At 44.2% G+C, this 22,346-nt stretch overlaps 1 protein-coding gene across 2 annotated transcripts in view; it reads right to left on the reverse strand.

Annotated features, from left to right (window-relative positions):
* Positions 1–332: 332 nt before the first annotated feature.
* The window catches only part of LOC110504230 (alpha-(1,6)-fucosyltransferase), a 149,876-nt gene continuing 127,862 nt past the window's right edge, over positions 333–22,346 (reverse strand). For both annotated transcript variants that reach the window (XM_036962384.1, XM_036962383.1), the window contains exons 4-11: positions 21,780–21,901; positions 17,824–17,986; positions 17,467–17,581; positions 12,426–12,663; positions 6,470–6,716; positions 2,306–2,482; positions 1,753–1,903; positions 333–1,565 (exon numbers count right to left, since the gene is read on the reverse strand). In XM_036962384.1, the coding sequence (XP_036818279.1) occupies positions 1,236–1,565; positions 1,753–1,903; positions 2,306–2,482; positions 6,470–6,716; positions 12,426–12,663; positions 17,467–17,581; positions 17,824–17,986; positions 21,780–21,901 (1,543 nt within the window). In that variant the 3' untranslated portion in view covers positions 333–1,235. The remainder of the gene's footprint in view (positions 1,566–1,752; positions 1,904–2,305; positions 2,483–6,469; positions 6,717–12,425; positions 12,664–17,466; positions 17,582–17,823; positions 17,987–21,779; positions 21,902–22,346) is intronic.

Below are 22,346 nucleotides of genomic sequence, written 5' to 3' on the forward strand. Positions count from 1 at the left end.
GAGACGAGAACAGAGACGAGAATAGAACAGAGAATAGAACAGAGAAGAGAACAGAACAGAGAATAGAACAGAGAATAGAACAGAGAATAGAACAGAGAATAGAACAGAGAATAGAACAGAGAAGAGAACAGAGAAGAGAACAGAGAAGAGAACAGCACAGGAGGAGAGGAGAAAGTCAAGAGTTTGTTTGTTGGTTCTTGTAGTTCACAATTGGTTCTCTTTATAATTCTTTGTTTCAGTCATCATTCTGAGGTTTCTCAATTATTATTTAAATAAAGAGCTGCGATTGGACGATCCCTTCATCATTCCACCGGAGTGCTATCCTTCGTGTATTTCTTCTTGTCGTTCATTCATTCGTTCATTGTTGTCTTATTAACCATCCTGATGGAGGGATCCACTGGAGGGTCCTAGTCCCCGAGGGTCAGGAGTACGTCAGATACCCTGTAGATACTCTGTAGATACTCCTCTGTCACTCACGCACGCACACACATGCAAGCAAGCATGAACACACTCACACACGCAAACCCTTCCACCGACAAACACCACCACTCGTTCAAAGTGCTTTCCTCCTCGTCCCCTCTACCGGGCTGAGGGTCTCTCTCCTCTCATAAGTGAGCAGTGTGCGTCTGTATCTCAGTCTGTCTCTCAGTCTGCATCTCAGGTCTGTATCTCAGTCTGCATCTCAGTCTGTCGCTCAGTCTGCATCTCAGTCTGTACCTCAGTCTGCATCTCAGGTCTGTATCTCGGGTCTGTATCTCAGTCTGCGTCTCAGTCTGCATCTCAGTCTGCATATCAGTCTGCATCTCAGTCTGTCTCTCAGTCTGTATCTCAGTCTGTATCTCAGGTCTGTATCTCGGGTCTGTATCTCAGTCTGCGTCTCAGTCTGCATCTCAGTCTGTCTCTCAGTCTGCATCTCAGTCTGCATCTCAGTCTGCATTGCAGTCTGCATCTGTCGGCATCTCAGTCGGCCCATCAGTCGGCATATCGGTCTGTATCTCAGTCTGTATATCAGTCTGCAACTCAGTCTGCATCTCAGTCTGCATCTCAGTCTGCACCCCAGTCTGCACCCAAGTCTGAATCTCAGTCTGCATCTCAGTCTGCATCTCAGTCTGCATCTCAGTCTGCATCTCAGTCTGTATCTCAGTCTGCAACTCAGTCTGCATTTCAGTCTGTACCTCAGTCTGCATCTCAGTCTGTATCTCAGTCTGCATCTCAGTCTGCATCTCAGTCTCTCTCTACTGATTCAGCATCTTGTCTGCCTCGGGGTACGTAGGATACTTGATGGTCTCGATCTTCTCCTTCACCTTGTAGGACGGGTAGAGGCCGGTACGGCCCGTCTTGCGGTTGATGCCTTTGGAGTTTCCGTCCCAGTGGTTCCCCGCCACCCCGATCAGGTCGCCGGGCTCCAGGGGGATGTCGTCGGGGCTGCGGGGCTGGTGGGCATACACGGCTAGCTGGTTGTGGGCGTTCTGGCCACCAAAGTAGTAGATGTCATCCAGGGAGTGGAAGTGAGACGAGGCGTCCGGATGGAGGGTCTGCATGATCTCATATGCCACACGACACACCTGGAGGAACACAACAATCATGACCATTTATAGGTCTGAATACCAGGGAATTCTATCACCTCTGTTATTTATATATTCTGCATGAAAACCTGCAGGACCACATAGGTTATAGTAGGGTCCCTGATCAGTGGGAGACAGGAAAAACAGTGGATGAGAGTGGAAGAGAAGGTGAGAGGTTAAAGGTCACCTGTGAGGAGAAGGTGCAGACCAGGAAGTTGGTCTGTGACAGGAAGTGAATGTCCAGGATGACTCCTCTCAGTGAATTCTCCGTGTAGCGGTTATGTAGCCCCGCAGACCACGAGATGGAGTTATCACTGATGAACTCATAGTCTGGGTACCTGAGACACACACAGACCGAGGCAGTCAGATATAGACTGCCTAAAGTATCATACAGATATCAATGTGAATAAGGCAACGTGAGAGTGTAATTTGTTCCTGTGTCCTTAGTACTTTATCATAACACTAAACTGAGCTTTCCGTCATACACACAAACACATACACAATACATGTCCATGTTAGTCATTTAGCAGACGCTCTTATCCAGAGCCACTTCATCTTCAGACAGTTAGCTGAGACAACTTCATATCTCAGTCATAGTCAGTACATTTATAACATAAGACCTTCCTGCAGACACACACACACTGCCAGTGGCACACACACTGCCAGTGGCACACACACACACACACACACACACACACACACACACACACACACACACACACACAGCCAGGCATTCGTACTTAGCCTTGGCCTCCTTTAGTAGTGCGGGGTCGTCGGTGGCCAGGTAGACTCTCTTCTTGTTCACCAGCATGCGTCTAGCCAGATGTTGGAAGTGGTCTTCTACATGAACCATGTACTCCTCTATAGGGTGGAAGGCTGCCTCTGTCCCCACTTTATCTGTCCGTCGCACATGGACCCTACAGGAGAGGACACACAAAGGAGATGGGTCAGAGGACTTGGGTTAGGAGAGGGGGTGTGTGTGTGTGTGTGTGTGTGTGTGTGTGTGTGTGTGTGTGTGTGTGTGTGTGTGTGTGTGTGTGTGTGTGTGTGTGTGTGTGTGTGTGTGTGTGTGTGAATCAGAGCGCTCCTCTCCTAAAGTGATGGATGGTAGATAGAGTGGGTTGTGTGGAGAGTGGCTGGAGCATCCCTCCCTCCCTTCCTCCCTCCCTCCCTCTTTTTCTTCATCTCTCTCTGTCTGACTCTCTCCCTCTCTTTACAGGTCTCTCTCTCTCACACACACAGGAATCACATTGTTAAGAGCAGTGCAGGTCTTTGGAGATCTGCCTATTCAGCCCTTTCAACTGGCCTCTCAGTTCACACCAGTCTATCTACAAGCCCTATAGAGCTCAGGCATCAAAGACTTGGTCCCAATGCTCTTAAATGTCTCCCTCAGTTCAGAATATTGGGATGTAGCCATAGCCTTCTGCACAGTAGGGGTACATGTATTTACACTCCTTATAGTTTGTTACTTCCTGAGAAGGTCTGAGAAGAGATTCCACTGCTCACTACAAACCACGGAGACAGACAACCCAGCACTTCACAGCATTCTACCTGCACCCTCCCTCCCTCCCACAACATAAAGGGAAAAGAGCTGCTTTCACATTTCAATCGCATCACTCAGTGGAGATAGAGAGAGATGAAGAGAATGTGGTGTGTGTGTGTGTGTGTGTGTGTGTGTGCCTGTGTGTGCAGGTGTTTCCCTTGGGAGAGAGAGAAGTATATAGAAAGAGAAATAGATAAAGACAGGGACAAAAAAGAACGGTGTACATACAGGGCATTCTGAAGGTATTCAGACCCCTTGACTTTTTCCACATTTTGTATATTACAGCATTATTCTAAAATTGATCAAATAGTTTTTTCCCCTCACCAATCTACACTCAATACCCATAATGACAAAGCAAAAACTGTTTTATATACATTTTTGCAAATGTATTAAAAATACAAAACTGAAATATCACATTAACACAACTATTCAGACCCTTTATTCAGTACTTTGTTGAAGCACCTTTGGCAGTGATTACAGCCTCGAGACTTCTTGGGTATAACGCTACAAGATTGGTACGCCTATATTTGGGGTTTCTCCCATTCTTCTCTGCAGATCCTTTCAAGCTCTGTCAGGTTGAATGGGAGCGTTGCTGCACAGCTATTTTCAGGTCTCTCCAGAGATGTTTGATCAGGTTCAAGTCCAGGCTCTGGCTTGGCCACTCAAGGACATTCAGAGACTTGTCCTGAAGGCACTCCTGCATTGTCTTGGCTGTGTGCTTAGGGTCGTTGTCCTGTTGGAAGGTGAACCTTCGCCCCAGTCTGAGGTCCTGAGCGCTCTGGAGCAGGTTTTCATCAAGGTGTCTATGTAATTTGCTCCATTCACCTTTCCCTCCATCCTGACTAGTCCCCCAGTCCCTGCCACTGAAAAAACATGATGCTGCCACCACCATGCTTCCCTGTAGGGATGGTGCCACCATGCTTCACCGTAGGGATGGTTCCACCATGCTTCACCGTAGGGATGGTGCCACCATGCTTCCCTGTAGGGATGGTGCCACCATGCTTCCCCGTAGGGATGGTGCCACCTTGCTTCCCTGTAGGGATGGTGCCAAGTTTCATCCAGATGTGATGCTTGGCTTTCAGGCCAAAGAGTTCAATCTTGGTTTCATCAGACCAGAGAATCTAGTCTGAGAGTCCTTTAGGTGCCTTTTGGCAAACTCCAAGCGGGCTGTCATGTGCCTTTTACTGAGGAGTGGCGTCTGGCCACTCTACCATAAAGGCCTGATTGGTGGAGTGCTGCAGAGATGGTTGTCCTTCTGGAAGTTTCTCCCATCTCCACAGAGGAACTCTGTCAGAGTGACCATCGGCTTCCTTGTCACCTCCCTGATCAAGGCCCTTCTCCCCCGATTACTCAGTTTGGCCTGGCAGCCAACTCTAGAAAGAGTCTCGATTCCAACCTTTTTCCATTTACAAATGATGGAGGGCACTGTGTTCTTGGGGACTGTGATCTGTGCCTCGACACCATCCTGTCTCTGAGCTCTACGACCTCATTGCTTGGTCTCTGACATACACTGTCCAATTAATTGAATTTACCACAGGTGGACTCCAATCAAGTTGTAGAAACATCTCAAGGATGATCAATAGAAGCAGATTGCACCTGAGCTCAATTTCGAGTCTCGTAGCAAAAGGTCTGAATACTTATGTAAATAAGCTATTTCAGTCTTCTTTTTTTTTTACATTTGCAAAAAATTCTCAAAATCTGTTTTCACTTATCTATATATATATGACGCGTTGCCAAGTTTACTTCCCTGGATAGTCTAGCTCATGCAAAAACGGCTGACGTAGGCCTAGAAATAAAAATAAAGGCTATGATAAGGAAATAGGCTACAACATCACCGTGGAAACAGGCGCTGCACGAGTAAAATCCCCAGTTCGGAAGGACACCAACGTGGTAGATGGATACACAGCCGGCACAAAGAACAAGCAGCCTATTTGTTTTTGATTATTCCGTTAATTATCAGTTCATTAGACTATTAAATAATTATATCCTATTTTTTAAGCCTATATTTAGATTCTGGGAATGGTGTATTTAAATTTGAATTAGGCCTAAACTCTTTGATTATCTAAACGATATTGAATGTATCGTTTTGTCAGCTATAGGCTTAATTATGTAAGAAGGCTATTTTTTATGTTTTAATTCATTTTATTTGACCTTTATTTAACTAGACAAGTCAGTGAATAACAAATACTTATTTACAATGATGGACTACCAAAAGGCAAAAGATCTCCTACGGGGACGGGGCTGGGATTAAAAATACAAATATAGGACAAAACACCCATCACAACAAGAGAGACAACACAACACTACATAAAGAGAGACCTAAGACAACAACACCCATCACAACAAGAGAGACAACACAACACTACATAAAGAGAGACCTAAGACAACAACACCCATCACAACAAGAGAGACAACACAACACTACATAAAGAGAGACCTAAGACAACAACACCCATCACAACAAGAGAGACAACACAACACTACATAAAGAGAGACCTAAGACAACAACACATAATAATAGTAATACCAGCAATAATAAGAATAAGAATAGTAATAATAATAATAATAATAATCATAATCATAATAATAATAATAAAAATAATAATAGTAATAATAATATAATGATAATAATAATAATAATAGTATTAATAATACTAACCGTAGGAATAATAGTAATACTGTTAATAATAATAATACTAATAGTGGTAATAATAATGCTAATAATAAAAATAATAATAGTAATACTACTACTAATAATAATAATACTAATAGTGGTAATAATAATGATAATAATATTAATAATAATAATACTAATAGTAGTAATAACAATGATAATAATAAAAATAATAATAGTAATACTACTACTACTAATAATAATACTAGCAATAATAATAATAGTAATAATAATAATAATAATAATAATAGTAATAAGAATAGTAATAATAAGAATAAGAATAGTAATAATAATAGTAATACTAAGAATAAGAATAGTAATACTAATAATATTAGTCATAATAATACTATGAGTAGTAATAGGAATAATAATAATAATAATATTAGTCATACTAGTAGAAGTAATAGGAATAATAATAATTACCTAATAATATTAATAATAGTAAAAAAGCCTAATATCCTGGAGTCATAAACACAATGAATTAATAATTTATGTTATATGGCTGCTAACGGATCTGCTTTCGAACAACTCTAGGTGCGTAGATTGGGTTGGTGGGGTTGTGGACAGAAATCTGTCCTGATCTCGGGTATTGGGTGGGGCTGTAATTGATGTGGCCGACGTGGGGCGGGTGCGGCGCCAAAAAACAGATCTGTGTAGCACTCTAGTGTGTGTATTGCGTCCACCTACCCTATGATGGGGTGGCTGAAGCCCAGTTTGGCGGTGGTATCCTGGATCTCTTTCTCCAGCCAGGCCTGGGGCCGGATCAGGTACTTGACCAACTGAGACACCCACCACACGGACGGGTCTCCATGGAGCCGGTGGAGGCGCTGGGCCAGGTCCTCTGGGATAGCCAGGGGCAGGTAGGGGGGGCGGGGGTGGAGACTGTCAACGATGGGTAACTCTACCACCTGGATGTCTCTGTCGTTAGCCTCACCTGGGGGGGAGAGAGGTAGAGAGAGAGAGAGGGGGAGTAATAAAGAGTGTAAGGGACGGTAGAGAGGGAGAGGGAAAGAGACAGATGGAGAGAGTGAGAGACAGAGAGAGAGAAAGAGATGGGGCGGGGAAGACAGACAGAGAGAGGGGGGGGGACAGAGAGAGAGAGGGTTGGGAGAGAGAGAGAGAGAGAGAGAGAGAGAGAGAGAGAGGGGGGTGGTGGGGTAGACAGAGAGAGAGAGAGAGAGAGAGAGAGAGATGGGGAGACAGAGAGAGAGAGTTGGTAGGGCAGAGAGAGAGAGAGAGAGGGGGGGAGACAGAGAGAGAGAGTTGGTGGGGCAGAGAGAGAGAGAGAGAGGGGGGGGGGAGACAGAGAGAGAGAGGGGGGGGGGGGGGGTGGGGAGAGAGAGGGGATGGGGAGACAGAGAGGGGTGGGAGTGAGGGAGACAGCGAGAAAGAGAGAGAGGGAGAGATACTGTAGGTAGTGATAGAGTAGGACTGAATTGAATTGATATCAATTCTCAACTCCTGAGCCTCCAGCATGGTGTTTTGATGCATGTAGCAGTAAAGATGCACTGAGAAGCATAGTGAGGTATGAGGAGCATGGCATAACAGCAGAACACAGGGAGAAGAAGTGTTTCACTTCCACACAATGTTGAGATTTACAATATTAACACAATTAAAATAATAATTATCAATATTTTCAACGGGACAACATTAACAACAATAATCAAGGGTAAAATAAGGGTTTCAAATTTGGGGAAATGACACTAATGGTTTCACATTTTTTACATTTTGTCAGGAAATGCAGCTCTGTCTCGGCTTCTGCTGTGGTTCTATCCATCTCTCCTCTCTCAGTTCAGTTGGCATGGAAACATATGTTTACATTGCCAAAGCAAGTGAAATAGATAATAAATAATACAAATTAACAGTAAACATTACACTCACAAAAGTTCCAAAATAATAAACACATTTCAAATGTCATATGTGGAAATAGTTCCAAGTCCAAATGGCACCTAATCATCCACAGTTTACAATTGGCTCAATGATCCCCTCTCTCCTGTAACTATATCCCCAGGTTGTTGCTGTAAATGAGAATGTGTCTCAATCAAGTTACCTGGTAAAATGGCACACTGTGGCATTACACCCAATAGATATGAGAGTTTATCAAATTTGAGTTTGTTTTTGAATTCTTTGCGGGTCTGTGTAATCTGAGGGATGTCTCTAATCTGACGGGTGTCTCTAATCTGAGGGATGTCTCTAATCTGAGGGATGTCTCTAATCTGAGGGATGTCTCTAATCTGAGGGATGTCTCTAATCTGAGGGGTGTCTCTAATCTGAGGGATGTCTCTAATCTGAGGGATGTCTCTAATCTGAGGGGTGTCTCTAATCTGAGGGATGTCTCTAATCTGAGGGATGTCTCTAATCTGAGGGATGTCTCTAATCTGAGGGATGTCTCTAATCTGAGGGGTGTCTCTAATCTGAGGGGTGTCTCTAATCTGAGGGATGTCTCTAATCTGAGGGATGTCTCTAATCTGAGGGATGTCTCTAATCTGAGGGGTGTCTCTAATCTGAGGGATGTCTCTAATCTGAGGGATGTCTCTAATCTGAGGGATGTCTCTAATCTGAGGGGTGTCTCTAATATGGTTATACATTTGGCACGAGGTTAGGAAATGCAGCTCAGTTTGAGGGCATTGTGCACACTGAGTCTGTACATAGTCAAAGCTTTCCTTTAGTTTGGGTCAGTCACAGTGGTCAGGTATTCTGCCACTGTCTACTCTCTGTTCAGGGCCAAATAACATTCTAGTTTGCTCAGTTTTTTTTCTTCATTTTTTTGTAATTGATCAAGTAATTATATTTTTGTTTTCTCATGATTTGGTTGGGTCTAATTGTGTTGCTGTCCTGGGGCTCTGTGGGATCTGTTTGTGTTTGTGAACAGAGCCCCAGGACCAGCTTGCTTATTGGGACTCTTCTCTCTGTAGGTGATAGCTTTTTTTATGGAAGGTTTAGGAATCACTCCCTTTTAGTTTGTTGTAGAATTTAACGTCTCTTTTCTGGATTTTGATAATTAGCGGGTATCGGCTAAATTTGTCTCTGCATGCATTATTTGGTGTTCTACGTTGTGCACAGAGGATTTTTTGCAGAATTCTGCATGCAGAGTCTCAATTTGGTGTTTGTCCCATTTTGTGAATTCTTGGTTGGTGAGCGGACCCCAGACCTCACAACCATAAAGGGCAATGGGTTCTATACTGATTCAAGTATTTTTTAGCCAGATCCTAATTGGTATGTCAAATGTTATGTTCCTTTTGATGCTATAGAAGGCCCTTCTTACCTTGTCTCTCATACCTCTCTGACTGTTCACAGCTTTGTGGAAGTTACCTGTGGCGCTGATGTTTAGGCCATGGTATGAATAGTTTGTGTGCTCTAGGGCAATGTTTACTAGATGGAATTTGTATTTGTGGTCCTGGCAACTGGACCTTTTTTGGAACACCATTATTTTTGTCTTACTGAGATTTACTGTCAGGGCCCAGGTCTGACAGAATCTGTGCAGAAGATCTAGGTGATGCTGTAGGCCCTCCTTGGATGGGGACAGAAGCACCAGATCATCAGCAAACAGTAGACATTTGACTCTAGTAGGGTGAGGCCGGGTGCTGCAGACTGTTCTAGTGTCCTCGCCAATTCGTTGATGTATATGTTGAAGAGGGTGGGGCTTAAGCTGCATCCCTGTCCCACACCATGGCACTGTGGAAAGAAATGTGTGCTTTTTGCAACATTATTGTTTGTGTTGATTGGATTTTATAATGTCGTATGTTTTCCCTCAACACCACTTTCCATCCATTTCTAAAGCAGACCCTCACGCCAAATTGAGTCAAAAGCTTTTTTGAAATCAACAAAGCATTAGTAGACTTTGCCTTTGTTTTAGTTTGTTTGTTTGTCAATTAGTGTGAGCAGGGTGAACACATGGTCTGTCATACGGTAATTTGGTAAAAAGTCCATTTGACCTTTGCTCAGTACATTGTTTTAACTGAGGAAATGTACAAGTGTTCGGTTAATGTCAATGCAGAGGATTTTCTTAAGGTTGCTGTTGACTCATATCCCACGGTAGTTACTGGGGTCAAATTGTTTTCCACTTTTGTGGATTCGGGTGATCAGTCTTTAGTTCCAAATATTGGGGAAGATGCCAGAGCTAAGGATAATGTTAAAGAGTTTAAGTATAGCCAATTGGAATTAGTGGTCTGTATATTTTATCATTTCATTTAGGATGCCATCAACCCCACAGGCTTTTTTGGGTTGTAGGGTTTGTATTTTGTCCTGAAGTTCATTCAATGTAATTGGAGAATCCAGGGAGTTCTGGTAGTCTTTAATAGTTGGTTCTAACATTTGTATTTTATCATGTATATGTTTTTGCTGTTTGTTCTTTGTTCTTTGTTATAGGGCCAAAAATATTGGAGAAGTGGGTTATCCATACATCTCCGTATTAGATAGATAACTCTTCATGTTGTTTGTTTAGTGTTTTCCATTTTCCGAGAAGTGTTCAGAGGCTATGGATTCCTCAACTACATTGAGCTGATTTCTGACGTATTTCTGCATTGTTTTAGTGATTCACCATAGTGAAAGTGTAGGCTCAAGTTTTCTGGGTCTTTATGTTTTTGTTTGGATAGGTTTCTGAATTTCTTTCTCAGGTTTTTGCATTCTTCATCAAACCATTTGTCATTGTTTTAAATTTTCTTAGGTTTTCTGCTTGAATTTTTTTGCTTTGATAGGGATGCTGGGAGGTCAAATATACTGTTTAGGTTTTCTACTGCCACGTTTACACCTTCACTATTAACATTTTGTCCAGGAAGTAGTCTAAAATGGATTCAATTTGTTGTTGCCTAATCTGTTTTTTGGTAGGTTTCTCTCTCTCCTCTCCACTGCTCTAGACTAACACTGCTGCTGGCTGGTTCTGCCTGTATCCCCTAGGACAGTGGTTCCCAACCTTTTTCGGTTAGTGTACCACCATCTGAATTTTGCTCTGCCAGTAAAGTACCCCCTCATGTGCATTTTACCAATAGGCCTATGATCTCATGAGTATTCTAAAGTACCCCCTGTGGATAGGCCAAGTACCCCCAGGGGTCCTAGTAACCCTGGTTGGGAACCAATGCCCTTGGACACCCTGTTTTCCAGTTCTTATTATTTAAACACCACACAACATTCAAACATACAGAATCTGGAATAACTAGTTTCAGTCTTTATCCATTCAACCATTCTTAAATCAGTCAGATAAATACATCTGTTCTCATTACTAACAAGTAAGCCCGGTCAAGAAGCTTCAAAGGACACTGAACAATACAATTACAAACAATCCAAGTAGTTATAGTTACAGTGGAAACAATGAAAGTTCCAACATCCATGGGCGTTGGGTGAACAAGTACAACAGCTGAAAGCAGATAACACAGTCACACCTGCAGCACTGCTAGTGGTGGAAATCACTATGACTAAGCCTTTTAATGACTCTTCTATATAAATGGCTAAGACAGATTGTACTCCTTGACCCTCCTTCTCTGAGTAGGAGTGCTGACGACACATTCTGATAGAGAGTAATAATTAGCAAGAACAGTTTTACTTCACATTTATCAAGTCAATGAAATATGAATGAGGTACTTTTACAATGGGACATCCCCACGGAGGGAAGAAAGAGTGAGAGGGATGTAGAGAGAGAAGAGAGGGATGGAGAGAAGACAAGAGAATGTCTGCTTTCGTTCTCATAAAAAAGAGCAAATGAAAAGAAGAAATGTCGCTTTGAATGAACTGGAATATTTCACCAAACAAAACCATTAAAGACAGTCAACACTCTAATCACCATTTTGTCCTGTCCTTATGCTTGTCTTCACCCCCCTGAAGGTGTCGCCCATCTTCCCCATTATCCCCTGGGTACTTAAACCTGTGTTTTCTGTCTGTCTGTGCCAGTTCATTTGGTTCAACAAACCTACCAGCGTTTAACCTGTTGCTCCTGTCTTGTCGATAGTTCCTGTTTTCTAGTTTTCCCGTTTTTGACCTTTCTGCCTGCCCCAACCTTTAGTCTGCCTGCCATCCTGTACCATTGCCCCACTACTCTGGATTACCGACCTCTGCCTGACCTGACCCTGAGCCCGCCTGCCATCCTGTACCATTTCCCCACTACTCTGGATTACAGACCTCTGCCTGACCTGACCCTGAGCCTGCCTGCCGTCCTGTACCTTTGCCTGCCTGTATTCGATTTCATACACTTTTGTTACTTCGACACTGTCTGCACCTGGTCTTACCTTCAAACCTGATCATTTTGCAATTTAAAACAAAAGATAAATAATTCATTAATCAACAGAATTACATTTACAGAGAAACTAAGAAACAAATAAAGTGGGCATGTGAATATCCGAGTGTGCAGAATTTAAATCATGCCTTGGAATAAATATTAAAAGTATTTTTTAATTATTATTTAGGAAATTCCCCAGCCTGGATGACATATCCCTGCTGTCAGATTTCCACATTGGGACTGGTGGGTCTCTCTCTCAAGCATAAAAGAGAGCAGAGGCAGACTCAAAGCAGTACAATGGTCATCATCAATCTCCCTGTACCATAAACGATGAACTAGATGTATAATGTCATTCTGTTACTTGGTACCGTGTGCTCTGTGTGAAGTATGTTACCATGGACACGACCCCCTCATCAAAGGTCACGGTCAACTCACCTGACCAGTGTCCGGTGGTGACTCCGGTGCGGTCGGTGCATGTCTGACTGACTGGGAGGAAGACGGTCTCCCAGCCGCCTGTGGCGTAGCGCCAGTTCTGGGACTCCAGGATGAGGGTACGCTGGGTGCCGTACGCGATCATGAAGCAGTAGACCACGTGGTGCAGCTGGCAGCCGTAGCCACAGCCCTTGTTGATGTTACACACCAGCTTCCTAGCCTTGGAGCAGTCCTGGGGGTTCTGGAGGGGAGAAGGGGAGAGACGAGGTACAGTTGTTACAACACAGGGAGACCTGAGGTGCCTTGTTAGCTAAAGTTATGGTGAAGATGAAAGAGTCGAGACACTGTCACACATTTCAGAGCCAAAAGTGTATTTCAGAGTGCCCTCTTATAGAGACCATAGAGAGACAGACGGACAGACAGACACATTGTCCCAGAAAGAAGGATTTGAGCCCATTGCCTGCAATTTAATACTTCAAACCAGTGTGTCTGTTTTTTCTGTTCTGTTACTCTAGTCCGTCAGTCCTGCAGGAGGGGAGGGAGTCAGGGAGGGTCTGAAGATAGAATCCATTTACGTGATGTTCTTAACTCATCTCCTGATCCTACTAATCAGGTTGACAACATGTTAACTAAGATCTAGGATTACAGCTCTGAGACTGTAGGGGCTGGGGGGTGTGTGTCTGTCATCATTATAGATGCACTACTGGTCAAACGTTTTAGAACACCTACTCATTCAAGAATTCCAGGTGAAGCTAGTTGAGAGAATGCCAAGAGTGTGTTAAGCTGTCATCAAGGCAAATGGTGGCTATTTTGAAGAATCTCAAATATAAAATATATTTTGATTTGTTTAACACTTTTTTTGTTTACTACATGATTCCATGTGTTATTTCATAGTTGATGTCTTCACTATTATTCTACAATATAGAAAATAGTACAAATTAAGAAAAACCCTGGAATGAGTAGGTGTGTCAAAAACATTTCACTGTTACTGTATGTATCCACACCCCTTTCCTTTGACAGTCCACATTGAGCTCAGGAGCATCCCATTTCCTTTGACAGTCCACATTGAGCTCAGGAGCATCCCCTTTCCTTTGACAGTCCACATTGAGCTCAGGAGCATCCCATTTCCTTTGACAGTCCACATTGAGCTCAGGAGCATCCCATTTCCTTTGACAGTCCACATTGAGCTCAGGAGCATCCCATTTCCTTAGACAGTCCACATTGAGCTCAGGAGCATCCCATTTCCTTTGATCATCCTTCAGATGTCACTACAACTTGATTGGAGCCCACCTGTTGCCAATTCAATTGTTTGGACATGATTTATAAAGAAACACACCAGTATATATAAGTTCAGAGTTGACAGTGCATGTCAGAGCAAACTATACCATAAAGTCAAAGGAACTGTTCTTTGATCTCAGAGATAGAACTGTGATGAGGCATATATCTGGGGAAGGGTATAAAACAATTTCTAGAGTGTTGAACGTTTCTACGAGCATAGTGGTCTTCAAAAAATATGGAACTAACCTCCTAGAGCAGGCCGACCAACCAAACTGAGCAACCGGGCAAGAAGGACCTTGGTCAGGGAGATGACCATGAACCCAATGACCACTCTGACAGAACTACAGACTTCCTTGGCTGTCTCTACAGTACTTCACCAATCTGGGCTTTATGGTAGAGTGGCCAGATGGAAGCCACTCCTGAGAAAAAGGCACATGGCAGCACGCCTGGAGATTTCAAAAAGAAATGTGAAAGATTCTGATAGCATAAGGCAAACAATTCTATGGTCTGTTGAGACAAAAATATAACTATTTGGCCTGAATGCAAAGTGCTATGTCTGGAGAAAACCAGGCACCGCTCATCACCCGTCTAACACCACCCCTACTGTGAAGCATGGTGGTGGCAGCATCATGCTATGAGGATGCTTTTCAGCAGCAGGGACTGGAATACTGTTACTTGGCCAATCAGGAACATTCACTGTCTTTGTGTTATAGGTTATTGCTGCTGAAAGGTGAATTCCTCTCCCAGTCTCTGGTGTAAAGCAGACTGAAGCACGTTTTCCATTAGGATTTTGCCTTTGCTTAGCTCCATCCTGTTTCTTTTCATCCTGAGAAAAACTCCCCAGTATTTGCCGATGTCAAGCATACCCATACCATGATACAGCTACCACAATTCCTGAAAATAAGGAGGCAGTTACTCAGTGATGTGTTGTGTTGGATTTGACCTAAACATACAGTAATGCTTTGCACTTATGGCACAAAGATATATTCCTTTGTTGTGTTTTTTTTGCAGTATTACTTTAGTTCCTTGTTGCATACAAGATGCATGTTTAGGAATATTCTGTATATTTGTATTCTTCTTTTCAACTTGATTTGATTTTGTGTGTGTTTGTGACTGGAGGGGGGGGGGGGGGGGTGGAGTTGGGGTATGGAAAGGTCAACCATCAGTCACTGGCAGCTGATAGGAGATGTATGGTGGGGACTGGGGATCTGTGAGAGAAAGAAAGATAGAGGGAGTGATTGTGTGTGTGTGTAGAGTATATAAGGGGTAGAGCAGCAGAGGGATCGCCCCCTTCCATTGACTGGTGATGGATAGCTGAGGTAGGAACAGAACGACAGGCAAGATCACTGCTCCTCCATCACACACAGCCAATATGCTATCGGACCAATCCACCCACACATCAAGTGAATCACTAGATAGTTAACATTAATAGCACAGAGGGATTCATTATTACTCATTAACAACCTCTACTTTGCTCTCAACATTCCTCATCAATTAGGGCCCTGTGTTTTGGGATATCATGTCACATGACCTAGATTTTGACCTTCGTTTTAAGCCTTTTCCAGACATGACAATTACACCAAAGATAAAAGCATTTGTCTGAGGATGGTGGCGGATCATCTGACATAAAAACAAAAGGGGACAGTTTGATGATCGTCCAAAACATATCATTAACTAGCCTATACACACACATGCACACACACTCCTACACACGCACACACACACACTCCCATGCACGCACACACACACACACCCAAACACACACACACTCCCATGCACGCACACACACACACACCCACACACACACACACACACACACACACACACACACACACACACACACACACACACACACTCCCATGCACGCACACACACACACACCCACACACACACACACTCCCATGCACGCACACCCACACACACACACACACACACACACACACACACACACACACACACACACACACACACACTCCCATGCACGCACACACACACACACCCACACACACACACACTCCCATGCACGCACACACACACACACCCACACACACACACACACACACACACTCCCATGCACCCACACACACTCCCATTCATACACACCCACACTCCCATGCACGCACACAGACACACACACACACTCCCATGCACACACACATACACTCCATGCACGCACGCACACAGACACACACACACACACACACACACACTCCCATGCACGCACACACACACACACCTACACACACACACACACACACTCCCATGCACGCACACATACACAGCACACATACACACACACACACACACACTCCCATGCACCCACACACACTCCCATTCATACACACCCACACTCCCATGCACGCACGCACACAGACACACACACACACTCCCATGCACGCACACATACACTCCCATGCACACACGCACACACACACTCCCATTCATGCACATATTAACACACACACACACACACACACACACACACACACACATTTTCTATGATATAACACAGTTTGAGTTGGCACTCTCGTGTTAAATACTGAAAAGATAGTTGCATAACCTAGCTAGCTAGCTCAGCTCCTTCACAAGACACAAAGCAGGTTGAACGGTTCTCAATATGGTTACACTGTTGAGTGATACGTTGTCATGAAGCCTGGCAACAACAACATAATTACAAGTGTGTCAGGAGGGAGAGAAACATCTTGCAGATATTAACCTAACTCACAGGGGAGGCGGCAATCACATCCCACCACCAGCTGTCTGAATCCTGTTACACATCCTGTTACACACCGACAGAGGGGTATATGTGTACCAGTGACAGAGAGGAGCTCTGGTCCTGTGTGGCTCAGTTGGTAGAGCATGGTGCTTGCAACGCCAGAACTAGGGGTTAGATTCCCGGGGCCACCAAAAAATGTAAATGTATGCATGACCGTGAGTCGCTTTGGATAAAAGCAGCTGCTAAATGGTATATCCTGTACCTGCATCTCCATACTGGCCTACTCAGCACACATACTACAGACCATCAGAAGTTGATGGTACTAGGTGTTGGTCTGTGTTGTAGACATAACTGTTGGTCTGGTACTAGGTGTTGAACTGTGTTGTAGACATAACTGTTGGTATGGTACTAGGTGTTGAACTGTGTTGTAGAAATAACTATTGGTATGGTACTAGGTGTTGAACTGTGTTGTAGACATAACTGTTGGTATGGTACTAGGTGTTGGTCTGTGTTGTAGACATAACTGTTGGTATGGTACTAGGTGTTGGTCTGTGTTGTAGACATGACTGTTGGTATGGTACTAGGTGTTGGTCTGTGTTGTAGACATAACTGTTGGTATGGTACTAGGTGTTGGTCTGTGTTGTAGACATAACTGTTGGTATGGTACTAGGTGTTGGTCTGTGTTGTAGACATAACTGTTGGTATGGTACTAGGTGTTGGTCTGTGTTGTAGACATAACTGTTGGTATGGTACTAGGTGTTGGTCTGTGTTGTAGACATAACTGTTGGTATGGTACTAGGTGTTGGTCTGTGTTGTAGACATAACTGTTGGTATGGTACTAGGTGTTGGTCTGTGTTGTAGACATAACTGTTGGTATGGTACTAGGTGTTGGTCTGTGTTGTAGACATAACTGTTGGTATGGTACTAGGTGTTGGTCTGTGTTGTAGACATAACTGTTGGTATGGTACTAGGTGTTGGTCTGTGTTGTAGACATAACTGTTGGTATGGTACTAGGTGTTGGTCTGTGTTGTAGACATACAGTAACATTACCTGGAGGTATGTGATTCTATTCTGTACCATGTCAGACAGGTCCTTGGCCTCCTTCTCTCTCCAGTCTCCTGCTCCATCAGCTTGGCTCAGGTAGTGCAGGTCAGTCATGATCGACCTGGGGTCACACACACAGTACATTAACACAGGGTTAGAGGTCACAGCTGGGTCACAACATTGTAAGGCTTCCGAGGTGCATTATGTAACATTTGTTATCCATGTGTGTTCTGGTGCGGCCTCAACTGGTGCGACCCAGAAAAACTTGCCCCAAACCGAGTGAGATTGAGGACATTCATCAAGGGTCTATGCTCCTTATAGAAGCCTAAGGCTTAAGTGTGTGCGTGTGTGTGTGTACAGTACCTCTGCTGGTGTCCCAGCTCCTGCAGCAGTGTGTCGCTGTGTTTCTGCAGGTCCCCCTGCTCCATGTGACCCAGCTTCTTGACCTCACTGCGGACAAAGTACCAGATCTCCTTCACCCCGTTCTCTATCTTCCTCCGCAGCTCCTCCTGGTTCCTACCTGGCCCTGGAAATAACCAAATAAACACAGTCACTCACAGGAGGGAAATGTATGTTTTTGTCAAACATCTTTATGATTAAATGGAATGCATTTCTGGAGAAAACAAGATAACAAGATAATGCACACACTCAGCTGAGATTTTCTGTAGCCCCTTAGACACAGATCCTGGATCAGCTTAACACACAGGACCTCACACCACACACAGTCAGCTGATCTCTTGAGCAAGGCACTTAACCTCAGACCTGCTCCAGGGGCGCTGCTCTGCCGCTGAACTTGTGCTGTTTACAGACTCTTGGGTGACTCAGTGAAAAGAAACATATCCATTTCAATGGACAATAAAGTTTGCCCTTAGAGACAGATCCAGGATTAACATCCAGGATTAACCCTTAAGCTTTAAAAGGGAAAGGGCAAACTGTCCTTAGATCAGTCTCTGGCCTGGGCCCACTTCTTCCTACTTCATTACACATCATGGGAAATGGTGTCACAGCGGTTAAGTTAAGGACATTCTAGTACTACAAGGTCAGAGCCATATTATTAATATAGAACGGACCTGCTATTGTTTCTACAGGACAAGTAGCCTCAGGTAGCCTTTACAGCATTGTTATATTGTTTCTACAGGACAAGTAGCCTCAGGTAGCCTTTACAGCATTGTTATATTGTTTCTACAGGACAAGTAGCCTCAGGTAGCCTTTACAGCATTGTTATATTGTTTCTACAGGACAAGTAGCCTCAGGTAGCCTTTACATCATTGTTATATTGTTTCTACAGGACAAGTAGCCTCAGGTAGCCTTTACAGCAGTGTTATATTGTTTCTACAGGACAAGTAGCCTCAGGTAGCCTTTACAGCATTGTTATATTGTTTCTACAGGACAAGTAGCCTCAGGTAGCCTTTACAGCATTGTTATATTGTTTCTACAGGACAAGTAGCCTCAGGTAGCCTTTACAGCATTGTTATATTGTTTCTACAGGACAAGTAGCCTCAGGTAGCCTTTACAGCATTGTTATATTGTTTCTACAGGACAAGTAGCCTCAGGTAGCCTTTACAGCATTGTTATATTGTTTCTACAGGACAAGTAGCCTCAGGTAGCCTTTACAGCATTGTTATATTGTTTCTACAGGACAAGTAACCTCAGGTAGCCTTTACAGCATTGTTATATTGTTTCTACAGGACAAGTAGCCTCGGGTAGCCTTTACAGCATTGTTATATTGTTTCTACAGGACAAGTAGCCTCAGGTAGCCTTTACAGCATTGTTATATTGTTTCTACAGGACAAGTAGCCTCATGTAGCCTTTACAGCATTGTTATATTGTTTCTACAGGACAAGTAGCCTCAGGTAGCCTTTACAGCATTGTTATATTGTTTCTACAGGACAAGTAGCCTCAGGTAGCCTTTACAGCATTGTTATATTGTTTCTACAGGACAAGTAGCCTCAGGTAGCCTTTACAGCATTGTTATATTGTTTCTACAGGACAAGTAGCCTCAGGTAGCCTTTACAGCATTGTTATATTGTTTCTACAGGACAAGTAGCCTCAGGTAGCCTTTACAGCATTGTTATATTGTTTCTACAGGACAAGTAGCCTCAGGTAGCCTTTACAGCATTGTTATATTGTTTCTACAGGACAAGTAGCCTCAGGTAGCCTTTACAGCATTGTTATATTGTTTCTACAGGACAAGTAGCCTCAGGTAGCCTTTACAGCATTGTTATATTGTTTCTACGGGACAAGTAGCCTCAGGTAGCCTTTACAGCATTGTTATATTGTTTCTACGGGACAAGTAGCCTCAGGTAGCCTTTACAGCATTGTTATATTGTTTCTACGGGACAAGTAGCCTCAGGTAGCCTTTACAGCATTGTTATATTGTTTCTACAGGACAAGTAGCCTCAGGTAGCCTTTACAGCATTGTTATATTGTTTCTACAGGACAAGTAGCCTCAGGTAGCCTTTACAGCATTGTTATATTGTTTCTACAGGACAAGTAGCCTCAGGTAGCCTTTACAGCATTGTTATATTGTTTCTACAGGACAAGTAGCCTCAGGTAGCCTTTACAGCATTGTTATATTGTTTATACGGGACAAGTAGCCTCGGGTAGCCTTTACAGCATTGTTATATTGTTTATACGGGACAAGTAGCCTCAGGTAGCCTTTACAGCATTGTTATATTGTTTCTACAGGACAAGTAGCCTCAGGTAGCCTTTACAGCATTGTTATATTGTTTCTACAGGACAAGTAGCCTCAGGTAGCCTTTACAGCATTGTTATATTGTTTATACGGGACAAGTAGCCTCAGGTAGCCTTTACAGCATTGTTATATTGTTTCTACGGGACAAGTAGCCTCAGGTAGCCTTTACAGCATTGTTATATTGTTTCTACAGGACAAGTAGCCTCGGGTAGCCTTTACAGCATTGTTATATTGTTTCTACAGGACAAGTAGCCTCAGGTAGCCTTTACAGCATTGTTATATTGTTTCTACAGGACAAGTAGCCTCAGGTAGCCTTTACAGCATTGTTATATTGTTTCTACAGGACAAGTAGCCTCAGGTAGCCTTTACAGCATTGTTATATTGTTTCTACAGGACAAGTAGCCTCAGGTAGCCTTTACAGCATTGTTATATTGTTTCTACAGGACAAGTAGCCTCAGGTAGCCTTTACAGCATTGTTATATTGTGTGTGTGTGCGTGTGTGCGTGCGTGCGTGTGTGTTTGCCTGGGTGCGTGTGTGTGTGTGCGCGCGTGCGCGTGCGTGTGTGTGTGTGTTTGCCTGGGTGTGTGCGTGTGTGTGTCTGTTTGCCTGGGTGTGTGCGTGTGTGTGTGTGTTTGCCTGGGTGTGTGTGTGTGTGTGTGTGTGTGTGCGTGCGTGCGTGCGTGTGTGTGTTTGCCTGGGTGTGTGTGTGATTCTGTGTTTGCCTGGGTGTGTGTGCGTGTGTGTGTGTGTGTCTGGGTGTGTGTGTGTGTGTGTGTGTGTCTGGGTGTGTGTGTGTGTGTCTGCGTGTGCACATGTGTGTTATATAAATAATGGGAGCAGTGCTGTATTTTTAGTCTCACTGTACAGAAATGACCTTATCGACACACATGACATGTATAGAAACATCCAGATATTACATTCACTCCACCTTCTCATCACGCATGGCTTTCGCTCAGGACACTTGTTTACCAGACTAGGTCCAGGGCTATGATGCAAGGCCTCAATGTTAAAAACATACAGTCTTGTCTATCAGTCTCCCAAAATCAGTTACATTTCAAGATACACTATACAGTATATACAAAAGTATGTGGACACCACGTCAGATGAGTGGATTCGACTATTTCAGCCACACCCGTTGCTGACAGGTGTATAAAATTCGAGCAAACAGTCATGCAATCTCCACAGACAAACCCTGGCAGTAGAATGGCCTGACTGAAGAGATCAGTGACTTTCAATATGGCGCCGTCATAGGAATGCTGACTGCGTGCCAAGCCTAATCGCCCAACATCAGTGCCCGACCTCACTAATGCTCTTGTGGCTGAATAGAAGCAAGTCCCCACAGAAATGTTCCAACATCTAGTGGAAAGCCTTCCCAGAAGAGTGGAGGCTGTTATAGTAGCAAAAGGGGGACCACCTCCGTATTGATACCCATGATTTTGGAATGAGATGTTCGGCGAGCAGGTGTCCACATACTTTTGGTCATGTAGTGTACATAGTTCAACACCTGATTGAGGGTAAGCCCATCCTATATCTGTGCCTATGGGCAACTCCACTTAAGCTTTAACTCAATATGTGTGTCTGTGTGTCTGTGTGTGTGTGTGTGTGTGCGTGTGTGTGTCTCACCGTCTCCAGGCAGGCTACGATAGGAGTTTATCTGTTCTTTAGCTCTGATCAGCTGTTCCTCCAGGATCCGCAGTCTCCCAGCGCTCACCACCTGGCCCCCGTCAGACTGACCCTCTGGTAACCTACAGTATATGGGGAGAGGAGAGGTCAGAGGTCAGTCTCCCTGCGCTCACCACCTGGCCCCCGTCAGACTGACCCTCTGGTAACCTACAGTATATGGGGAGAGGAGAGGTCAGAGGTAAGTCTCCCTGCGCTCACCACCTGGCCCCCATCAGACTGACCCTCTGGTAACCTACAGTATATGGGGAGAGGAGAGGTCAGAGGTCAGTCTCCCTGCGCTCACCACCTGGCCCCCGTCAGACTGACCCTCTGGTAACCTACAGTATATGGGGAGAGGAGAGGTCAGAGGTCAGTCTCCCTGCGCTCACCACCTGGCCCTCGTCAGACTGACCCTCTGGTAACCTTCAAGAGAGATGGAGAGGAGAGGTCAGAGGTTAAAGGTCACTCTGCCTGTACTCACCTGGCTTTCTGGTAACCTAGAGACAGGGGAGAGGAAATGAGGAGGGG

Source organism: Oncorhynchus mykiss, chromosome 25, assembly GCF_013265735.2.
Source record: "Oncorhynchus mykiss isolate Arlee chromosome 25, USDA_OmykA_1.1, whole genome shotgun sequence".
NCBI lineage: Eukaryota > Metazoa > Chordata > Actinopteri > Salmoniformes > Salmonidae > Oncorhynchus > Oncorhynchus mykiss.